Below are 24,357 nucleotides of genomic sequence, written 5' to 3' on the forward strand. Positions count from 1 at the left end.
AAGTGAGGTGGCAGAGATGATGAAGTGCATGTTCACTGTCGAGAGTGAGATAAATTCAGGATGCTCCATTCTAACGTCTGAAACCATGACTTTGACCCTCAGATGGCAGCATGACCTTCAAAGTTAATTACGCTAAATAAAATATCAAATTACAACTTGAGAAGAAATAGAAAAAAAAAACACTGGATAACCAAGCTTTCTTATCACTAAAGATGACCTCTTGTTGCCCGAGGGAACAGACGGGTCTAATTGCTTGGGAACTATGAAGTGGAAAAAAAAAAAAAACAACATCAACAAACAGAGCAACTATTCTTAATAGTAATTATAGTTTTTTTTTCTTTCTCTCTAATTGCAATTATTGAGTAAATGTACTGTGAGTGCCGTATGCTAATTTGGCAAATAGGGATGAAATAAATGATATGACAGCATGGGACCTGAAGAAAACGTTCTTTTAAAAATGACTGCTTGAGGCGACGCCACTTGTGCTTATCTATCAAATATGCAGCATTTGTACAATAAAACAAACAGCAGCAAATGCGTGTGAAGTCACTTTAAATGAGTTTTGCCTACAGTCAAGGTCACATGAAAGTAAATATGCTAATGAATATGACAAGCATGTAATATATACACAATTCCGGTTTTAGTACACAGGCTAAAGGACTGGGGGAAAAATCTGCATTAATAATTATGTAAAAGCTGTCAATTTTAGTAAACATTTATCATATCATATTTAAAAAAAAATGAATAAATAAACCTGGTAATAAATTTAGGATTTAGCATTGATTTATTGTTTGGTGGAAAATAATTTAATGAAAAATGTGATTGTTAAACGTGAACCTATATTATTTTAACTGTAATATCTGGAATCGGCCTTAAAAATTTTTTTTGATTTGATGAAACTACAAAACTCATAGCCCTCTTGTGAATTAAATGTTTTATTTGTTTTCCCATGTGAAAAAATAACATTTTCACAGTTTATGATGATGATGATGATGATGATGATTATTATTATTATTATTATTATTATTATTATTATTATTATTATTATTATTATTATTATTATTATTATTATTAACAACATTATTATTATTATTTATTTTTTATAATTTTTTTTAGATTGGCTGGAATGAAAACAGTTATTTAAAAAAAATAATGACAATATTAGTAGCCCCCTTTTTTTAATTGTCTACAGAACAAACCACTGTTGTTCACTGACTTGCATAATTAACCTAACTTGCCTAGTTAATCTAATTAACACAGTTAAACCTTTAAATTGCTCTTTAAGCTTAATACTAGTATTTTGCAAAATAAAATATTGAAATATTGTGTACTGTCATCATGGCAAAATAAAAAATAAATGACAAATGAATCAGATTTTTTTGTCCATCAGTACTACTGAATGATATGCAAATATTTATACAATGAGCTAATTACTTAGTGGTTCCTAATTGGTTTGCATTGGAAACCTTAAACAAAAGTGAAAGAGTTATTATTCTTAATTTCAGTTACATTTTTGCACAATATACACTCAAAACCATTCCTCATAAATTCACAGATTTTGTATAAATTTCTGCACAATTTTTTTTTTTGCAAAAAACATAAATGTCCGCAGATTCTGTCATGCACTGGTTAGTTATTAGTTATTAAAACTATTGTTAAAATATGTGTTAAAAGAAAAACTTTCCAATAAAATCACTGAGAAAATATATACTGTATATAAAAATAGTAAACGTTTACAGAGGCACCAATAGTTTTATTATATTTAGAAACAACATCGCCTTCAACTTTATGTACCATTGGTTGGAAAAAATACTTATTTATGTTTTGATACAAGCTTTACAAATTGTATTTTTTATTTTATTACTCATATGACAAAAATATTAAATAATTAGTTCCCCAAAAGGAAAATTATTCATCCTTAGAATATTCAAGGTGACTCTTTTTCCTCAGTAGAACAATAAAGAAGTTTTTTTTTTTTAATTAAACGTGAAATTGTGCTTTATAAGATTCAATTAAATTAGTTTTTCCTTTTTTTGTTTGACTCTCAAATTTCTGGTAACCATTGAGTTCAGTCGGTTTCAGTTTCTGTATGATCAAAATGTATAATGCTTGTTTTGCTAGTGAACATTGTTATTTGTTAGGTAAACAGTTAATCATTGCAAATTATTCAATTGAAAAAAAAGTTTTTTGGTAATCTTCAATTAAACTCACTGACCATTTGTTTCTGCATTGTTCTGTTGATGTCTGTTTAACAGCTTCAATCAAATAAAACACTGGCCCTCTAAGTAGTTTTGCTATAAGGAAATGATGTGCAAAATGAAAGCCCCACCCCCTACCCAATATTCCCTAGCAGTTGTAAGTACATGTTCTGCTGGAAAAAAAAAAAAAAAAAAAAAAAAAAACTACTATAAATCTGGCATAAGCTGAGATGGAGTAAATGAACATCGGATTTGTGAACGGCCTCTTTAAAGGTTGGACTGTGCAAATGAGACACGAAAATGAGCAGCCGAGCTACAGAAACAGGAACTGTCTGAGAATCTCCTAAAACCAATTACCTTACAGCGAATGACTGAAGTCCAATAAAGCAGCGAGACCTTGTGAACTCTTGACTGTATGTACAGTAAGACGAGCCGCAGTCGGCTTAGACCTGTGCAGTTTACGCTGAGCAAGAGGAAATCTATACTGAAAGCTTCCAGTGGTTCAGTCAAGCAGCACTGTGACCAATGAGAATCCACCCTGACGGACACTTTCACTTTGGCTTCAATATGTAGAAACCACTACATAGAGACATTACATGCATTAACGTGTATAACTGGCCTTTTTACATGTTAAAAATGAACGATTGAAACTAAAATAAAATATTATAATCATTATTATTATTATTATTATTATTATTATTATTATTATTATTATTATTATTATTATTATTATTATTATTATGTGTGTTATACTGCCATAAATATATACATACTAAATATATATTTGTCTATATATAAAATATTGGGAGTGTGCAAGGTTTGTATCCGAATGTATAATGTAAATGTTTAAATGTTTAAATCTTATTTGTTTCAAGACTGCTGCTTTAAAATATTAAAAATAACAATAATAAAGATAAGTAATATAATTTTATATGATTAAAAAAAAATGATTTAAAGAGTGTACATGATTGATTAAATTATGATATTCATATAATTATGACTAATACAAATATTAATGTAAAAAAAAAAACATAATTTCTTAGAATAAAGCAAACCATAACAAATATCTATTAAATAATGAGGTAATATTATATATAAATAATCTATAAAAATGAGAATGCACATTGAATACTATAGTGAAATAATTTAGTTTAATAAAATCCTACTTAATGTTACAAATTAATAATCTGTATTTTATTAAATCATTATGTTAACTGTTATGCTAAACACACACACACACACACACACACACACACACACACACACACACACACACACACACAGACACACACACACACACACACACACACACACACACACACACACACACACACACACACACACACACACACACACACACACACACACACACACACACAATCCCTGTTTATTTTTTTCCCCCAATTTCTGTTTAAAGGAGAGACAATCTTTTTAACACATTTAGAATCAAAATAGTTTTAATGACTCATTTCTAATAATTGATTTATCTTACCTTTGCCATGATGACAGTAAATAATATTTCATTAGATATTTTTAAGACACTTCTATAAACATTAAAGCGACATTTAAAGGCTTAACTATACAGGTTAGGGTAATTAGGCAAGTTATTGTATAACAGTGGTTTGTTTTGAGGACTATCGAAAAAAAATAGCTTTAAGGGGCTAATAATTTTGACCTTGAAATGGTTCTTAAAAAATTGAAAACTGCTTTTACTGTAGTTGAAATAAAATAAATAAGATTTTCTCCAGAAGAAAAAAATATTATCAGACATATTGTTGAGACATAAAACGAGAAAGTAAAACAATCAACAATGAAAATGTAAATGAAAACTGTAAGTGAAAACGTAAATGAAAAAGCTTATTTATTGACTGTCGTGGTTGTATCACTTTGACATAACAAACGCTGTACATCTCTCTATATTTAGGCTAAAACACTGCTTTATTTATTTAGGCCTACTTATTTGTATGTTTGTTTGTACTTTCATTTTAGATGTCTTTTATTTCTTTAATTTTACTTTCCAAAATGAATCCTTATTTCACTTAACAAGTTTCAAGTGATAATAAAGCTTGTTAATTTTTTAATGATTAATTTAGGAATTATAATGCTTTGTTTCATCTTCCTTTACAAGTAGCAGGGTATTTACAGCTCCTGTATATTTTTGTCCGTTCACATCCCAACCCTTTGTGTCCACTGGCAGCATAGTCACAAACTGCGGTTATACATTCTTACTCCTTTTTAAGATCACCCACTATCACACTCCACTCTACATACCAGGAGGTGGACCTAACCAAATTAAGTGAGGTAAGCAATCGGTTATGGCCATGGGGAATTAGAGAGCCTGACCAATCCCAAGAAGCATATATTAATCATATAGCTCTTTCAAACATTTTCTATCATACGTTGTAAGATCTGTCCATAGGCTAGTAGTTTAATGTTATTACTTCTTTTCAAATCCAAGAGCCCCCATGAATAGTGAATAGTGCAATTCCTTCCGTACTGCAAATGCAAATATTAAATCTAACCACAAACATGGCTAATTAACTGTACATTGATTAGTTTGCAAACTTGTTCCCATATTTTTTTTAATTTACTGTATTTTTCATTAAGAAAATAAAGGTTCCACTTAAATATGTTTTAACATGCATTTTGTTTACAAAATAATAATAATAATAATAATAATAATAATAATAATAATAATAAATCTACAGAGAAAAATAAATATCTATAGAGAAATCCTTCAATTTACGTATATACATCTACAGTGTACTCACTCATAGAAGGTGCTCCAGCCGTCCTCATTGCTCTTGGTGGCCAGCAGGCCCGAGCTGCCATGGTACGTCATGACGGCGATTTCCTGTCCTTGTGCTGCCACGCTCTTCAGCGCATTATTAGTCCCCATGGTGAACCAGAAGGTCTGTCCATCGGGCCCCATTAACCAGAGTGGCAGGCCTGTGGAGTCTCTGCGGATGCTCACACGGTTCTTATTCTTATCAGTGATGCTACTCAAGTCACCCTCGCCGGAGTATGTGAAGTTGTAGAGGTAATCGCCGGTGGTCAAACTTTGGGTGAAGACGTGGCTCGCATTTACATCGAACAAGTAAAGCTCGTCGTCAATTGGTGATGAAATCTCATACATATTGAGCGGATTTAGGAACGCTTTGTTCTTACGAACATATCGAATACGAATGTTTCCCAAATCTGCAATAAAAAGCTCACCGTCAGGCGAAACCGCTAACGATGAAGGAGCGTTAAGTTTGGCGTCTTTCGCGTAGCCGTCGTCGCCAGAGTAGCAGTCACAGTTGGCATCATTTTTACAGTCGCAGCCACTGGGGGCACCAGCGAGCAGAGAGATTTCACCGTTGGTCGAAACTTGACGAACGCGGTTGATTTTCTTTTCGTCCGACTCTGCAATGTACAGAAGACCATTGTGGGAGACAGCCAGAGCGTTGGCTGATTCCAAGGTGGCATGGATGGCGATTTTGCTGACTAGGAAGTGGTCCAGACCGGGGACCTGGCAGTGCATGGGGCGTCCTGCTACAATCCTGACCTGATGGTTTTCGGAGATCTGTAAGACTACATTGTTGTCCAGCACATAAAGAGAGTTGTCCATGGGGCTCACAGCGAGGTCAGTCGGCCACTCCAGACGCACCTGAGGGAGACAGTGAGAAATGATGCTCGCTAAGAGGAGATTTGAACAGATTTCTCAATTGCTTCTCAATTCTGAAATGATGAAGCAGGTGCTCAAGCAATTTTACAGGACACTACATCACAATCACAAGTGAAATGCTCACTCAGAGAGTGTAAGTGAATCTTTATTCTTTTAAAATACTGCTGGTTTAGGCAACTTCAAGAACTTGATTAGACAAACAAAGCACTTTAAAGAGAAAGAGAGAAAGAGAAAGAGAGATTAAAGGTGAAGTAGGTGATTGTCTTTATAAACATTTTTGTTCTACTGCTTGAAAGTCTCTTCACATTTCAATGGTAATGATTAAAGTAAATGATCTAAATGTATTTCTATGTATTGTTATATACTCGGTAAGACATGAGAGTAAAACATAATTACAGTCAGAATTATTAACCCCCCTGAATTATTAGCCCCCTGTTTATTTTTCCCCCAATTATTTTTTCAACACATTTCTAAAAATAATAGTTTTAATAACTCATTTATAATAACTAATTTCTTTTATCTTTGCCATGATTTCAGTACATCATAGTTTACTAGATATTTTTCAAGACACTTCTATACAGCTTAAAGTGACATTTAAAGTTGTAACTAGGTTAATTAGGTTAATTAGGCAGGATGGCAGAATCGTGTCAGGCCAGCGTGAATTGTCCCAGTGCTCCCTATGGCCAGTCCACCCCTGGATGGCACCATGGCTGAAGTATTTCTTTTAGACAGTTAATGTTACGTTTTAAAACTATTTTAGTCACGTAAAGCCTACTGTAGGTGGATTTTGTTGTTCAGCTACTGAAATCATCCGGTGAAAGATTGATACCGATAATCGATAATGTTGATTTTTATTTAGTTCAACAACAAAACATCCGTAAATAGTGCTATTTCGCCTGGCCTGCTTTACTGAGCTGAAGTTGGTTTTATATTAACATTGGTTCATTTTTTAACAATACCAACCTGTGACACCTTCCTATATTGTTTACTGTGCTACTCTGAATATTGGGTCTTAAATAGCATGTAAGTATGGCTTAGTAATTCCTGCACACCTCCGGCCAACCACTAAGCATACAGTAGTCGCGACATGAGAGAGTGAGATTAGCTAACTTGTTAGCCATTTTGGCAGATCTTTAACTATTTTTTTTTCTTTTTAAAGCTTGTTATATCAATAAGATTACAAATATTTTTATTACAAAAAATATTATATTATATTACATTACATTACATTACATTACATTATATTATATTATATTATATTATATTATATTATATTATATTATATTATATTAAAAAAACCAATAACACAACTGAATACAACAGTAAATCTCTTTCTGAAGTATCATTATGGCACGTTTTATTAATATGATTATTCTAATTATTATACAAATAAGTACATTTACCATTTCTGCATATAAAAATTACTAAATAAAAGGAAAAATGTTTTTAGTTTGCTTGAAAAAAAAGTAAACACATTATTTTGATGGTCCAGTTAAGTATTAGTAGACTGTCTGCTTAATATCTGTTGATCCTGCTTTTTCACATATTTAAAATGGTACCCAAAAGGTACACATTTGTACTTGAAGGGTCAATATTGGTACCTTAAAAGTATATATTAGTGCCTACAGATTTTAAGAAAAATACTTGAGGTATAAATATAAACATTTTAGGTACCACTCCATTGACAGCTCACGTACCTTTATTTCTGAGAGTGTACATGCCAACTTACACTAACCCTAACCCCAAACCAACAGTCTGCTTATAATCTAATGAGAATCAGTTGGCATATAGATGCAAAGTTAAATTCAACAACGGAATCTCAAAATAAAGTGTGACCAAAATGTGACCGGACATGAAGGGAAAATGAAAAGGCCAGAATTTTGCTCCAGCTAAAAAAGCAAACAGGAAGACAAAAAAATATATATATATATAAAAAGGTCAGAACCGGCACAAACATAACAGTTCCTGATTAAAGCCTGATTTATCTGATAAATGCAGAATTAAAAAAATGCTGAATTGATGCTAAAAGTCAGCAGAGGAGATTAAAAACACAGCAGTGTGAGGTAAATCAGCACATCCGTCCATCAGTCAGCCATCTACCTCCCGCTCTGGGTTATTAATGTCATAATGGAGAGCAGAACAGCACCTTCGAAACAAAACGCTGCACACTTATCAAACAGCAGCTCAGCCGGCTGCCTGAAACCTAAATGACCATGTATTGTTCTGAAAATAATGCGGCAGGCTTTTACCAGCCAAACCACTGAATCTGGCGAATTTCGCTCCCTCTCAGGGGCCCGATATCAAGAGTCTCATTTCAATAGTGTTCTTGGCACGCTAACAAGACCGGCTGATTAAAAGATGCTTTTAATGCACCCCCGAACAGACCAAAAGCTACAGTACCAAGCTGAGCTTAATATTCAAAAGTATTACACAAATGTGGAAAACTAATCTGGAGCTGTATAGAGAGGGAAAGAGAAAAAAAAAGCATGACAAATGTAGTGAATTCAAAGTTTGCTGACTTTCTCATTAAAGATTCCTAAATGTGAATGTTTACAATTGAAGAGACAGAAAAAAAGAAAAAAAAAAATATGCTGACATTTTCAGCAGACAGATGTGGCATTTACAAACTTCATTTTACAGACCCAGACAGTCACTTATTATATTTAAACAAGTGCTAACGCTCAAACACTTCTCAGAACTGCTCTTTTGTCCATTTCTTTGAAAATGCATTAGTCATTCACAGCCGAGAACTGGACTTCAGGTGAGGAGATATGGGCGAATTTTCTTTTTTTTTTTTTTTTATCTCTGTATGAAGCGGACGGATACAATACTGCAGACTGTAGGGCTTTTACATATTCTTAAAGCTGCATATGTGAATAGGTATGCATTATGCAAATGTTCTGTATTTGCATTTCAAACAGAAGGAAGCTGTAATTATGACAAGTGATATCGTAATGCTGCAAGTTCTGCAAGTGTTCAGTGATCTCGGAGAGAACAACTGTTGTTGTGTATTTTTAATGCAAGTTTGTGCTGTTTTAATTTTTTATTGTACGATCGCATAGCATACAGGAATCTCTTATTATTAATTTTAAAAAAAAGTCTGACAATTTGATAAATACAAGTACACTACCTGACAAAAAGTCTTGTCAGTCAAGTTTTAGAAACAACAAGTAATAACTTAACTTCTAGTTGATCATTTGGGTTCAGAAGGGGCTTATATGAAAGGCAAAGACCCCAAGATTACGGTTATTTTCCTAAAATAAAATATAATCATGCTTTGATTTTTAGTTTTTTTTAATTAGGACAGTAATGTCTGACTTTGCTTAGACAAGAGTCTTGTCACTTAACAGAAATAATTTACAGTATAACTGGGATTCCCAATTTTTTTTTTATTCCGGGACGCACGGAAGTAATTCAATCTCAAGACCCACCATAATATTTTAATATGGAAAAATGGGTAAAAAAAAAATATCCATTCAATGCAGTCAAAATTATATGGTGTGTGGCTTTTTGGTTTTTGTGATTTGAAATGCGCAAAATGAGGCTCAAAGTGCTTTTTGTGGGATGCTGGCTGTAATTGTGATCATTTTTGTTGTTGAAAAAGATACTCTTCTTTTTGTAGAAGGGACCTTTGATCAAGCCCCTTGATTATGATCAAGCCCCGTCACATCGCAGTAAAAAGTAAGAAACTAAATTGCTTTTTGATTGACTACTACAAGCTGGGAAAAGGTCAGATAAATATGCCAATGCAATTAACATTATTGCTAAATTAATCTAATTTTTACACATTTGCTTGAGGAAGGAATGATGGGGGTAGTTAAAGTACTACTACTATTTTTCATAGCATCTATGCCCTTCCAGAACATTAGGTGATGGTAAAACTAACAGATAGCACTATAGCTATTTATTGATTAGCAATCTGTCAATGTTGGGATGTAAAAAATATTGGACAACAAATAGCTTCAAATGATAAAATACATAGCAAACATTAGAAACCATTGACAATAAAATAAAAGGCCTATTAAAATCAATAGCCAATACAAAAACTAAATAAAGCTATAAAACTATTTCACTTTTGATTGTATTTGCATATTGATTAAAGTTATTATAGTTATTTAGTGAAGAGCAGCAAATGAATCTCTCATTGTGTTTTGTTTGTTAGGTGTTAATGTTAGAATGCAAAGATCTATAATGAAAGCATTCGACTACTTTAGTAACTGTTTGTGCTCATTTAAGAGAAAATTAGTAGTGTTTAAAATAAAACACACAAAAAAAAAAAGAAAAAAAAAACGGAGATAAAAAACCTGAAAAAAATTTGCACTTTTCTGACGGTCGCTTACTGAAAGCACCACTCAGCGCAAGCTTTACCGGCTAAACGAAGATTGCGAGGACTCAAACGGAGCAGTGCTTGTAATGTCGAGCGAAAAAAAAAAGAGAAAAAGACAGCTGTGAAACATAACCAGCTTTTTCTTTTTGTAGGAAACACACTTTAGATATTTTTAGGGTAAGAGGTTTTTGAGTTATTGCCGTCAATCGTACTGGTTTCGATTCTCCGCAATGTAAATATAGCTGCAGCTATGTGACGTTGTGCGACCCACCTTTGTTCACTCTGCGCCCTACTAGTGACCCCAAACCATGATTTTCCCTTCACCAAACGTGACTGATTTCTGTGAGAATCTCAGGTCCATGTGGATTCCAATTGGTATTTGTGATGATTGGGATGCAGATTATTTATCGGAAAAATCTACCTTCTAACTTCCAAATGTTCAACTATTATGTGTTGCTTTTACAACTGGTATCGACGACGATACATTTGTCAGGTAGTGTATGCTGTTTTTAAATTAAAATTGTAGTGTTTGTGGAAGCCCTTCTTGTTTCAACATGACTGCAGTGAGATCTTTAAAAAAAACATAAATGAGCAAAAGTGGTGTGAACAAACTTGATTGTCCTGTACAGAGTCCTGACCCAAACCCAACTGACCACCTTTTGGATATATTAAAGCAGAGACTGCTAACCAGGCCTTCTGGTCTAACATCAGTATTTGACCTCACTAATGTGTTACTGGACAAATTGATAAAAAGTTTTCCATAAACACTCTCCTTGTGGAAAGTCTTACCAGGAGGTTTGAAACTGTTAAAGCTGCAATAAGTGGCAAACTCCCCTTTAAGATAGGGATGTCATTAAAGTTCATGAGCATGTTAAGTCAGATGTTCCAAAACTTTTGCTAGCAGAGTTTATTTAAAGCCAGTCTACGTATATGTCTTACCTAAATGTAAACTGCTTACAGATGTTTATTTTGAATTAATACTTTCTTTAGGATAATACACTGAAAAATGCCAGGTTTCACATAATCGATTTGTGTTGGGACAAATTGAAGACATTATATCAACTTATTAATTAATTAAATGTTATTATTTTTTCTTTTACAAATTTAAGTTGATAGAGCATAAAACAATTACGTTGTTCCCCCAAAGATGTTATAATTGTGTTTTTTTTTTTTTTTTTTTTAGCTCAGTTTAAATAAATAGTTTGAACAAAAAGCAAATGGCACAAATATATAATCAAAAAAGATGAATGAATGGATGAAAAAAAATATATAATTGCATTAATAAAAATTTAAAACAAGTAATGTATACTTCAAAATGGAAGAACATTTTGTTATTCTATACATTGGATTCCTAGATTCCTGGCTATGCATAATCCAAAAATACCAAGAACTGTCAATAACAACCAATAACTTACAAAAACAAGACCTAAAATGGTAGTAAAAAGGCATTAAATATAATCCTTATCCTGCTGATATGAAACAGTCAAAGGGAAACAGATCAATTTTAACACACAGTGGTCTGTCATATCTCACAAAAGCCACAGATCTCAATGTCCAAGACACTGCTGTAATGTCCAAATGTGCAGATCAAACACTTTCTCTCTTCTGAGTAACAAGTAAGTGTCAGAATTTTAAAGTTGCCCAGCGCCATCTTTTTGTTTTCATTAAGGAGCATCTAATGTCAGGGAGTAATTTGTTGCACATTCCCTCTGCTCATCGTAAGTGAAAATTGCTTTGGTATGTCTTGGAAAAACACTGACAATAAGTGCAAAAATTGTCCTGGTGTTCACAAGCCTTTACAGCCACTTGCATTCAAATCTTAGGGAACAAATGGCTGCTAGAAGAGGAAAAACAAAAATGTTTATGCAGGAATCCATGGATCTTGCAACATATTGCAGAAAAAAAGACATTTTCCAGATGAAAACACACCAGATGTCCTGATGCTTGACTGTGCGTCAGAGTAATTCTTTACTTATTAAATCAGTTTTCCTCACCAGAGTGAAGGTTAAATATTAAGTGTGTGAGCGCTTGTGTGTATGAGTGACAGGAGGAATCATCCTTGGTTCTCCATCTACCACACTTTCACACACCCTCATAAATCCATCACTAGAACAGCTGTTGTTACTGTAAATCTAACAACATACACACAGACTTGACCTTGTCCAGAAGCACATTAAAAAATAAAGCTGCTTTTTTTTGGCTTGGACGGTTTAGTGATGACCCTTTAACATCCATGGACCCCTTACATTCAACAAGCTGTTTATAGCGGATCATGAAATGTTCTTTACACCGTGAAACTAAAGAACGGCTCAAAAAGGTTATCATTCTAAAAGTGAAAAATCATGCTACAATGCTACAATTTACTCATCATCAAGTTGTTATGCAACGTTTTGAATTTATAAACAAAGAAGATTTTTTTTTTAAACATTGGAAACTTGAAGACATTCACGTGACACAAAGAAATTCATGAAGGTCTTTGGAACCACTTGAGGGAGAGTAAATAGTGAGTAATTTATTTTAGTAAATTTAGAACTTTGTCAAAAACATAAATAAAAATTGTATTTAAAATCAATTTTAAAATAAAACAATACAATGTATTATAAATTAAGTATATAATAAATTAAAATAAATATATTTTAATATATTAAACAATAATTGTATGTTTGTCCATAAAATCTATATTAATCTACGTTGTCTATATTATCCATATTCATTTTGCTTCTTAAGCAAAAAAAATAAAAAAAAAATAATAATAAATAAATAAATTGTGTACAAAGGAACACAAAAATCACCACTCAGTACACATTTTGGTTTTTAAATCAGTACAAGTTACTTACATTTAGTTTGAGCAGTAATGAAAAACTACAAAAATTGCTTGTCAATATTATCGTTATTATTATTATTAATTATATGTTACTCATTTATTTATTTGTGAATACACATTGTCTTAAAAAAGCAAGCAATATTATATCATACAAAAATAAGACTGCTTATCGTACTACAGGAATAAGAATGTAGAATGAGAAATTTCATACAGGAATAACACCGTAATCTGTGCATTAGAATAATCCGTTTATTTACTTTCCTTGGGGATGACGCAATGATGCCGTATTTATTTTTATTTGCTTAAGGCTTCAATAAAAGTGTTGTTTCAAAAGAGTCTGATCAAAGGTTTACAGGAACTGAAAGGCTACAAGTTCTTTAAAATTTTCTAACTAAACACTAGACAAAAGTTGTTGGATTTACTAAAAAGATTGGAAAATATATATTTTGTTGGTGAAAATATTGCACTGGATCGAAATGTCGTGTGGCTGGGAGTGGTCGAAAATATGTGAAAATATCACCGCTGTCGAAGACATAATATTGAGCTAAAAAAAGATGCACTACGCAGCCATCACAATGTCCGGGAGATTGCACGGGAGTCTGACAATTAATGACTTAGATAAACATTTCCTAATTTCTGTGCATGCTAATTAAGTTAGCTAGTTATACAATTTAAGCATTCTGTCAATTTTTGGGGTTATTATTATTTAACAATGTAATGCAGTGATATAAATCAGGTGAGGTAGAAAACATATACATATCACATAATTTTAGCTTTTCCCCATCTAATTACAAAATATAATTAAAGTTAGAGGTATTTGTTAAAATTCTGACAGAATTCATTTTGTTTAAAGGACACCTATGATGAAAATCAACCTTTGGAAGTTGTTTGGACAGAACCGTTTGCAGGTATAGTGTGTTCACTGTCTTATTGGAGTGATACAAACACCAAAAGTCATTTTTTTTTTTTAATTTCATGACATTAAAATAGGATTCCAGTGATTTTGAGGACCACCACAGCATAATGTGGGAGTGCGGTTTTCCCCACCCACCAAATTGATTGACCGGTGGCATGTTTTTATAATACCAAGTATACATGTTAATGTCCACAGGACATTTTCTCCAAAGAACGTACAGTAGGATTTAAACATGTTACAACTCTCTGTGATCAGCTGCACCTTAAGAACTACTTTTACAAGTTTAAAACTTTTTAAACCAGTGCATGTTTGTAATAAAAAAAAAGTAAAATCATAAATAAACACCCATATGTGTGTGTTTGTGTGTACTGCAAATGCCATTTGTGTGTGACTCATCATTTCAGAAAGGCTTGAATAAACTCCCCTACTAACACATCAAATAAACTTACTTGAAATTTTTGACTATTGACCCTTTTTCAGCTTCATTTTTGTCTGTCTCTGTCACTGACTGATGTTTATCTGAAGCAACGCATGAGAAGCAGACACGCACGTCGCAGCGGTGGGCAGGGAGAACTTAGTGCTTAGAGTTAGCGTGCGAATATGTATGAATGTTTCCTAGAGACGGGTTGCAGCTGGAAGGGTATCCACTGCATAAAGCATATGCTGGATAAGTTGGCGGTTCATTCCGCTGTGGCGACCCTCGATTAATAAAGGGACTAAACCAAAAAGAAAATGAATAAATTAATGAATGAATTTCAGAATAACATTTCTCAAATAATAAATAAATAAAAATATTCTCAAACAAATTTAACAAAATATAAAAGTAAAACCCCAATCTCCTTTTAATAATCTAAAAAAATATATACAAATTAGCAGTGGGTAATATGATTTTTAAATAAATAAAAAAAAAGCTATTTATTAAACATTTGCTACATGCTTAAAATAATTCTGCTCCTAAAAATTGTGTTTAGGTTTTGCGGAAAAATTTGTTTTCAATGTCTTAGCTGCTTATATCTTCATAGATTTTTTCCTTTTTTTTTTCTTTTTGACATTTTGAACACAGTTTTAATTTCATAAGAGCATGTGAAATTTCACACCCCTTTTTGTTTCACCAATTTAACACAATTTTACAACAGAAAGCCAGACAAAGTTACTGAGCAAATGGCTGATTTTGTGTTTGAGCTCTGTGACCTCTGTGAAATTCGAGTATCCATCACACAAATCAAAGGGAAATTTAAAGATCTCAAATCCTCCAGGAACACGCCGATACGATGACCGCATTTCTACATTCAGCAGGGGACGAGCAGGAAATTTATTCTTCCAAACTAATGTAATACTTGTGAAGAAATTTCCTGCCAAGTCTTGAATTCTGAGCACCCATGCAGGACGCCTTCGCTGCCCGAAAAAGCAGAAACATGAGAAATATAATATGAGGTGTGCTCTGAATGCAGAATAGTGGAGGAAATAAAGCCGTGACAGTTCTGAAAACAGAGACAGCGGGACCTGATGATCTGGGCATGCTAATGAATTCAAGCGCAGGATATTTAGTAGCTGGATATAGGTGAGGATGAGCTGGAGTAATGCGCCGGTGTGTTTTGATGCAGTAAGCGTGAGCGGCGCATGCATTTTTAATGGACGCTTTTTACTGTCTCAGTGTGTTTGGCAGGGACGGGTGTGATTTGTCATCATTGAGGACTGCAGTGGTCTTTCTGTGAGTGTAAGAGAGTCTGTGTGCTTGTGTGTCTTTTCAGCAAAATAAAGATGCTATTGAGCAAGCTGCAAGCTGGACAGATGAGTGAAAGCAAAACTAAAAGAGTGAAGGATATATATGGTTTGTGTTTTTGACTACCATGGCAATATATTTTACATCTAAATTGTGAAATTATGCTGAAATGAAACACAGCAAAATCAATATTTATTATTCACATTTGAGTTTTGAAGTCAAGTGTCATATTTTATTTAATTTGATGTGTGGCTCGTAGAGCAGTGGTGCAGTAGGTAGTGCTGTCGCCTCACAGCAAGAAGGTTCTGTGTGGAGTTTACATGTTCTCCCTGCATTCGCGTAGGTTTCCTCCGGGTGCTTCGGTTTTCCCCACAGTCCAAAGACATGTGGTACAGGTGAATTGGGTAGGCTACATTGTCCGTAGTGTATGAGTGTGTGTGGACAGTGTTTCCAAGAGATGGTTTGCGGCTGGAAAGGCAACCGCTGTGTAAAAATGTGCTGGATAAGTTGGCGGTTCATTCCGCTGTGGCAACCCCGAATTAATAAAGGGACTAAGTCGACAAGAAAATGAATGAATGAAATTAATAATAATAATAATGATGATGATGATGATGATGATGATGATTTTAGTATTTTAGTGTTATTATTTCTTAAATATAATAATTATTAAATGTATTATTATTATTATTATTATCATAAAGTGTATATTCATATAGTGACGCAGTGGCGCAGTAGGTAGTGCTGTGGCCTCACAGCAAGAAAGTCGTGGGATGCTAGTTTGAGCCTTGGCTCAGTTGGCGTTTCTGTGTAGAGTTAGCATGTTTTCCCTGCATTCGCGTGGGTTTCCTCCGGGTGTTCGGGTTTCCTCCACAGTCCAAAGACATGCGGTACAGGTGAATTGGGTAGGCTAAATTGTCCGTAGTGTATGAGTGTGTGTGTGTGTGTGGATGTTTCCCAAAGATGGGTTGTGGCTGGAAGGGCATGCGCTGCGTAAAAATGTGCTGGATAAGCTGGCGGTTCATTCTGCTGTGGCGACCCCGAATTAATAAAGGGACTAAGCCAACAGGAAAATGAATGAATTAATGTATATTCGTACACTTTTGCTAAATATAGTATTACATATACTTTACATATATTTGCATATATTTTTATAATTGCGGAGTGTGTTAATATATTTGAAAAATAAATGTAGTAGATTTAAAACAACAATAACAAAATAAAATAAAAACTTTGTCTACATACTGGGTTTTTTTTTCCATAATGCTACTATTATACTTTTATTACTGTAAAATTTACAGTATGAAAAGAGATATAATTTAAGGGTTGTCTTGTCTTCATAACAAATCTTACACATTTTGCATAAATGCTGCCCAAAAACAATCCAGGATGGAAGTGTGTATCATATCCCTGCATCGAAACTGTTTCATAATTTAATATCTAGTGAAATGACATTCTGGCAGAATTGTCCCTGTTTTCAAGGTCAAGCCTGTTTTTAAATCGTATTTCGTGGTCTCGATCAGCTGAAATTGTATTTGCTTTGTCTTGGTTTAATTCACAGACTAAAACAAATGAATGTATACAAACAGCAGAAAAAAAAAGTGTAAAAATAGCCCAATTCTGCAGGATCCCAGTGGATTTCGAAACCCTGATGATTACCTGCATGGTAGATTTATATTTTGCTTTCTCACGCACGCACGACCATACACACACACACAAAAAACTGACATTTTGTATGGACTGAGTGAATTAAACTGCCCTGAAATCTAGACATCACATGCAGTCTGTCTACATTCCTAGTTTGCCAGTGAAAATTAAATTAAAAATACAAAACTGGGCGGAAAAAAAGACTATTGTGGTCAACTGCTCAGAAAATGTGAACGATATTGTATTTGTCATTGTAACCGCAGGCCCTGTTGATAGTCTTGACACTGGGGGAATGTTACAGGCAAAATGAAGTTGAGGAAAACCAAAGAAAAAAAAGCTTCAGGTCTAGAACCTTCAGGGCTGCGTCACTTTTCTAACTAAAGCTTCGGAGATGCCAGTGTGCGCAGTGTCCTTGCCCGGGGTGACAGTTAACATTTGGATCAGCTAACAGTGCCTGGGGTGACCACGGGGCCTCTGCGCGCCTGTTTTTTTTTGGGGGATGGAGGAAACACATGGATCTGTAGGTCAGCTTGAAACTAGATGTCGCCGGCCTGCAGCTGAAGGCAACATCTGGGTTACTAGGTCACCCACAGCAAAGCAGAGACCCCTGACTTGCCCTAAAGAGACGTCAGCTGCACCCTTCACCCCTCGCTAGGGCTGACATGAGGAACAGAGCCCACCCGGCTGGTCTTTCTATATTTCTTGTATGGGCGACTGACCTGCGAGATGTCCATCACCGAGTCACAGCTAAGGGGTCGAGCCGAAGTCAAGTCGTTGAAGCCCAGCAGGGTGGATATGATGCCGTTCTGATCGATGCGGCGGATCATGGTGCCATCCACAAAGAAGATCACACCATACTTATCCACGGTGATGCCTGGAGACAGGACAAGGAGAATGGATGTTAGATTAGGTGGTAAACAGTGCTGGAATGGACAAATTAGAGAAATTTAATCTGAAAATATTAGTGATACTGTTAACAGTTTGATAAACACCACCATCAGTTCATACTCTTATTAGATGAATGATACAAACAAATTTTGGCAATAAAAACTAAATACAACGGAATAATCAGAAGGTAGTTTGTCGAAAAATAATGGAAAGAAATGCATAAGCAAAAGTGGAAGAAATAAAAAAAAAATTATGACTTTTCCTGAAATAGATGACACTGGATATATTGAATGAATGGAAGCAAGACAAAAAATGAAGGAAATAAGCCAGCTTTTAATAAACAAAAACAAAACAACACTGTAAAGAATATCTGTTAATTAACAGTTACTGTATTTTGTGATTTACAAGTGTTTTTCCTTTGGTTCTGTATTGCATTATAGGGACCTTTTGATCTTAACTCAAGGTAGAAAATGTAACTCTTTAGTTTAGCAAAGTGACTTTTCGTGACATTTTAGTACTTTGAAATAATATAATGTACACTTGAAGTCAGAATTATTAACCCCCTTGAATTATTAGCCCCCTGTTTATTTTCAAACACATTTCTAAACATAAAAGTTTTAATAACTCATTTATAATAACTGATTTATTTTATCTTTGCCATGATGACAGTAACTAACATTTTACAAGATATTTTTCAAGACACTTCTATACAGCTTAAAGGGTCAAGAAATACCAAAACACATTTTTTGAGCTGTTGAGAATCGTATATGCGTCCCAAACTACTAAAAACACTATCAGGACACATATTTCACAAAAAAGTGAAAATTGGATGTTTTTGCGTTATTTCGAGCAAATTCGTACTTCTGGTTTGAAACGAATTTTTGAAGCTGCGTCACGGCCATGAAATCTTAACGTGTATTCCAGCATGTAAACTGGACGTCTGTAACTGGTAGTATCGTTTTACGTTTCTGAGTGTGCTGCATTCATTCATGAGTAAGACTTGGTACAAACCAATCAGCGCGCTCTATTGTGTATGCTAGCTTCCAAGACTGTTTTACCTGAAACAATTTTCAGACGGCAGAGAGACGACTTGTTGTGCCAAAAGAAGTGGGAAAAGAATAAGAATTGTTTCGAGATACAGGTCGTCAGTGTTGCTTTTATAATGTGCTGCAACGAAGGTTTTGTTTTCATTTTCCAGCAATGAGAGCACAATGGAATCATGTGTGGATCAGTGCATGTGACTCGCGACAGAAATACGTTTGAACTGAACATTTTTTACTCAAGAGCTTTTAGCATCTGGAAATTATGAAATCCGAATTTGCCACTCATCTCCTTTAAAAAAAGATGATGTAGCTCCAGTTGGTGTTGATTGTCTCGTCTCAACAGATTTGGTAAGTGTGTGCGATCAGTGCCGCCCCTTCTTTGTTCATACAGATGGCAAAGTTATAGTTTGTATTGTCAGAAGTACTCTTTCAGTGTTTAAAGACAGAACTTAGTCAAAATGATTTCTAGGTTACTTAGTTTACGTCAATATCACTACAATATTATGGACTGAAAGATCTGCTGTAAATGCTGCGCTCCGAGTGTAAACAGGTAAACACTGCAAGCAAACTATTGCCGACCGTCATATTTATTTTCACCGCATTTTGTGACAGGATAGTCTAGACACACACGGCTTTCTGACGTACTGAGTGCATCTGAGTTACCGAGAAATGCAGAGGTTTTTTTCTTTTATACATCGTGTGGTATTAAACACTTCACTGTCATTAAACACAGTCACTGTCTTTCTCCCCTGCTCATGTGTTTGTTTTTCCTTGGTGAAAATCAGCGCATGCCCAAATGGAACCTCCCATTTTTATTCAAATCCTTCCCATTTTCCCTCCCCCAACACTCCTACCTAAACAGAGCTAGACACACCCACTTTCCTGACTTTTTCCAAACTAGAAGTGTGAAAACACCCTGCTGAAAAGGGGGGTTTCATGGCACTTTAAAGGGACATTTAAAAGCTTAACAAGGGTAATTAGGTTAAGGCTAGGGTAATATATATATATATATATATATATATATATATATATATATATATATATATATATATATATATATATATATATATATATAATCTTGCTTAAAGGGGCTAATTATTTTGTCCTAAAAATGATTTATTAAAAATTAAAAACTGCTTTTATTCAAGCTAAAATAAAACAAACAATGCTTTCTCCAGAAGAAAAAAAAAATCATCAGACATACTGTCAAAAATTAAACATCATTTGGGAAATATTTGAAAAAGGAAAAAAAAATCCAATGGGGGCTAATAATTCTGACTTCAACTGTATAAGAACTAATATAGAAATAAGTAAAATAACAGAAAAGGTACTGGCAGATTATTCATGGCAATAGTTTTCTATTGTTATATACAATTTTCCATGATCTGTTGAATGTCTTGATTCTGATTGGCTGAAGGATGTGCATTATTTTCGTCAAAATGCACAGGTAGTTCCAGTCAGTTTTGATCACAGTTTAAAATAAATACGCTTAGCCCAAACATCTCATCGTAGCAATTCACATGTGCTGCACAAGAAACCGATAAGAGGCTATTAATGGTAGACAAGAAATCTGCAAAATTTAAAATATACTTATCAATTACGTCACAAAATAAAGTTTTACGAATTTTTCAAATGCAAATATAGTTATTTTAAAGTCAATTTGCAGTTTATAAGGAAAGTATGTCTTTAAAAATGTCAAACTCTGAGCTCCAGATAGTCAGCGGCAGATCTGCAAACAGCTACCTACTGACAGAAGCTTTATTTAGGCCAGACCATCTCAGGGTCTGCCACTGGATCTCATCTCTTGGATCTTTCTCATTTAAAAGTTGATAAATAATTAACCTTGTGGTCCTTCACCTCCACATCATGCATTAGAATCCTTTAAGTGAGCATATATGTAATGTATTGAGGTTCTAGGCCATTTAGTGACTTATAGACATGTAATATTACTTTAAAATCTATTTTGAATGTAACTGGCTCCCAGTTACAACCACCGCTGCTGGAATCAGCTTTCAAAAAATTACCATATGTGCTCATACATTAGGCACATTCAAATCAAGACTTAAAACAGTGTTTCTGTTTAGTGCCAACAGATCGCACTATTTTGTCTTTCTTTTCTTTTTTTCTTTTAATTTTAACACATTTGAATCTTTCTTTTAATTTTAACACATTGAATCTATTCTTATACTTGACTTTTTTATTCCTGTTTATGTAAAGTACTTTAAATTACCATGGTGCATAAAATGTGCTATATAAATAAACTTGCCTTGTCTTGTCTTTAACGCACGGCAAATTGGTGATTATCCTTTACTTAGAAAAACCAACTCAGACAATCTTTGACTTGGTATAGTTGTAGAAAGTTGTAGGAAGAAATATCAAGATCCCATAATGCAAATCAAAAGCATAAATAAATAGGAAAACAATTAAAACATATATCAGAAATCAGAAAATATGGAAGCCTGCTAATTTACAGATATTTTTACAGTGAAGAAAGAAAAAAAATACAACAACTTTCACTATTTTTTTATCACAAATATGGAATTAAAAAAACAAAACAAAAAACATTGCACAAAAAAATAACACTAAACAAAAACAAACATAAATAAAACAAAAAACAACACAATATGTTGAAATAACTGAACCTCCGTTTTCTAAAAAAAAAAAAAATATTAGATTACAATTCATAATAAAAAACTAGAACAGAAAAAAGGGAGGACAGAAACATGAATCCAATGCCCCAACATCTTAATAGTCCTTACCTGAGTTCTTTCTTTTTGTATGTTTACATGTGTGCATTTTTATTTAATTAAATTTAAAAGAGGGACAGAAGCAGTTTACTAACGTACTGTACATGCAGTACAATAGCAGGTTTCTGAGACACATGCAACTTTTTTGTTTTTCATTTAAGGTATATTGGAGTAAAACATGACCTGTGCATATTAATATGCTCAATACGAAGCCAGACGTCTAATGAAAAATCCATGGAATCTATTTATTATTTACTGCATGTCAGAGGAAAAACAACCAGACATAGAGCACCCTGGGAAAAGAGATGCATGCGGTGCTGTTCAAGCTATTTAAGAGCATGTGAATCATTTCTATGACACTGCGGATGACAAAGGGAAACATGTGACTGTGGTTACTTTGACTTTCAGTTTAGAATGCAAAAATAGTCACAAATGCTATTTTACTTTTAAAGGAAATTGTGGAAATGAAAATTAAAAAATAACAATAACAAGCAAACATGTTTTTGCTTTTCTGTTGCGGACAATGAAGGAAAGCATTATTCACAGGCTTTTGATTCCACTGCACTAGGAGATAAGAACCCTACTATACAACTATTCCCCAAACTGACAAGTGCATGCAAAAGACAGCTTTTGCAAAACAAGAAAAAACAAAACAAAGAGGGAGGTAGGTTACATGTCCAGTTTTCTTTAAAAAAAAAAAATAATAAAATAAATAAAAAAAAACAAGCAAAAAAAAAAAAAAAACAAGCAACCAATCCAAAAACCCAAAAAAAGAAAACAAACAATCAAACTAAAAAATTATTTTGAAAATTAGATTAGATTACACAAAAAATGTGAGGTTATTTCAACCCAAATTGGCTAAAATACAGACTAACCCAAAAATTTGACTGCATTTGGTCCTATTTAATAGATATAATAATATTTAATGTATTTCATAAGAAATAACCAAGTAGCTAGTCTATATTTTACCCAACATTGTGTTGCAATAACCCAGCAATTTGTACACAAACTGAGTACACAAACAAAATAAATTAATCAATACAATTTAAAATCAAACCATACCAAGGGGATAATGCTACAATAGTCACAATAATCTGTCATAAATTCTTTTTCCTTTTCAAAGTCAGACTACCTTACAAATTCCAAGCAAATGGAAAGTCATTATATTTCTGCTTTGCGCTGGGGAAAATGGAGGAGAGCATTAATTGCAGTGCTCCAATAAAATTCCCCTGGACATGGAGAAAGGACACTGCTATACCCCAAACTGACAAGCGAATACAAACCACAGCTTTTGCTATCAGTTTCATTCTGTGGTTTTGGGGTTTGCTCTGAATTTTGATGCTCAGGGCTTGTTTTGGCACAAATATATGGATGAAAAACTTTTTTGGAATGGACAATGTGTGGCTGAAGCATTTTTTTCAGCACCTTCTTATTTAAGATAATTTTCCCATGGGCTAAAGGAAATTATAGGGTTATAAATTGAATCAGTGATGCCAAAATTGTTATGCATTTAAAAAAAATGTATATAAAACTGTAATGTGACTGAGATGTACCTCTTGGGTTGGTGAGTGTGGCCTCCACAGCTTTGCCTCCATCCCCACATCGAGTCTCGTCATATGGCAGACACTGATCTCCTGTTCCCGCCACCAGCTCCAGGTTTTTGGCCACATCTTTTACTGCATACAGAGACTTGACTTTGAACACCTTCCTGCTGCTGGTGTCCGAGAGGTACAGCCAACCTGAAACAGGACTGGTGGCCAGGTAATATTTGTGTGCAGGGCTGTTGCTAGAAAATAAACAAACAACAGGAAAGAAGTCAGTTGTAATGTAAATGAAAAAACAAAACATTAATGTTTAGTAATATTAGAACATTAATACAGAAATATTTTTCACAGCAAATGGCCCTTCGCTAAACAACTCCCTCCTTAGTTACTGCTGTTACTGCTGGATTTGAGCCAAAAATTTGCATTGTTGACCCATAACAATGTACCGTACCTATAACTCAGTATGTTTGTGTGCTTTTTATACCATTTCTATTCTAATACAGGCCAAAAAAAAAAAGTCAAAATACACCAACTTTTTTTAAAATTACAAATATAAAAACAAAACAAAAAGAAAAGGTTTTCAACTTTACTTAAGTTTTGCTAGCAATACTAATAAAATGTATTAAATTCTTAAATGCAATAACGCCCGATCCACAAGGGGCTTCAGTGTTGCTTCAGTATGTACGCTTCACGGAGGTCAGGTCTGAAGTTGGGGTTGACGCATTCGTTATAGCTGCATCAGCCAATAAAAATAAGACTGCAATCGGCTACTATCCGAGCAGGAGTATTTGCATAAAGCGTTCTGATTGGCTGATGTTTCTGCTGGCGTTTGAAAA

At 33.9% G+C, this 24,357-nt stretch overlaps 1 protein-coding gene across 23 annotated transcripts in view; it reads right to left on the reverse strand.

Moving 5' to 3' along the window:
* The window catches only part of tenm4 (teneurin transmembrane protein 4), a 462,218-nt gene that overhangs the window by 64,890 nt on the left and 372,971 nt on the right, over window positions 1–24,357 (reverse strand). For all 23 annotated transcript variants that reach the window (XM_087282405.1, XM_087282404.1, XM_087282403.1 and 20 more), the window contains 3 exon segments: window positions 23,531–23,763; window positions 18,019–18,173; window positions 4,970–5,847 (listed from right to left, as the gene is read on the reverse strand). In XM_087282405.1, the coding sequence (XP_087138531.1) occupies window positions 4,970–5,847; window positions 18,019–18,173; window positions 23,531–23,763 (1,266 nt within the window).

Source organism: Danio rerio, chromosome 15 (genome assembly GCF_052040795.2).
Source record: "Danio rerio strain M-AB ecotype USA chromosome 15, GRCz13ab, whole genome shotgun sequence".
Lineage (NCBI taxonomy): Eukaryota > Metazoa > Chordata > Actinopteri > Cypriniformes > Danionidae > Danio > Danio rerio.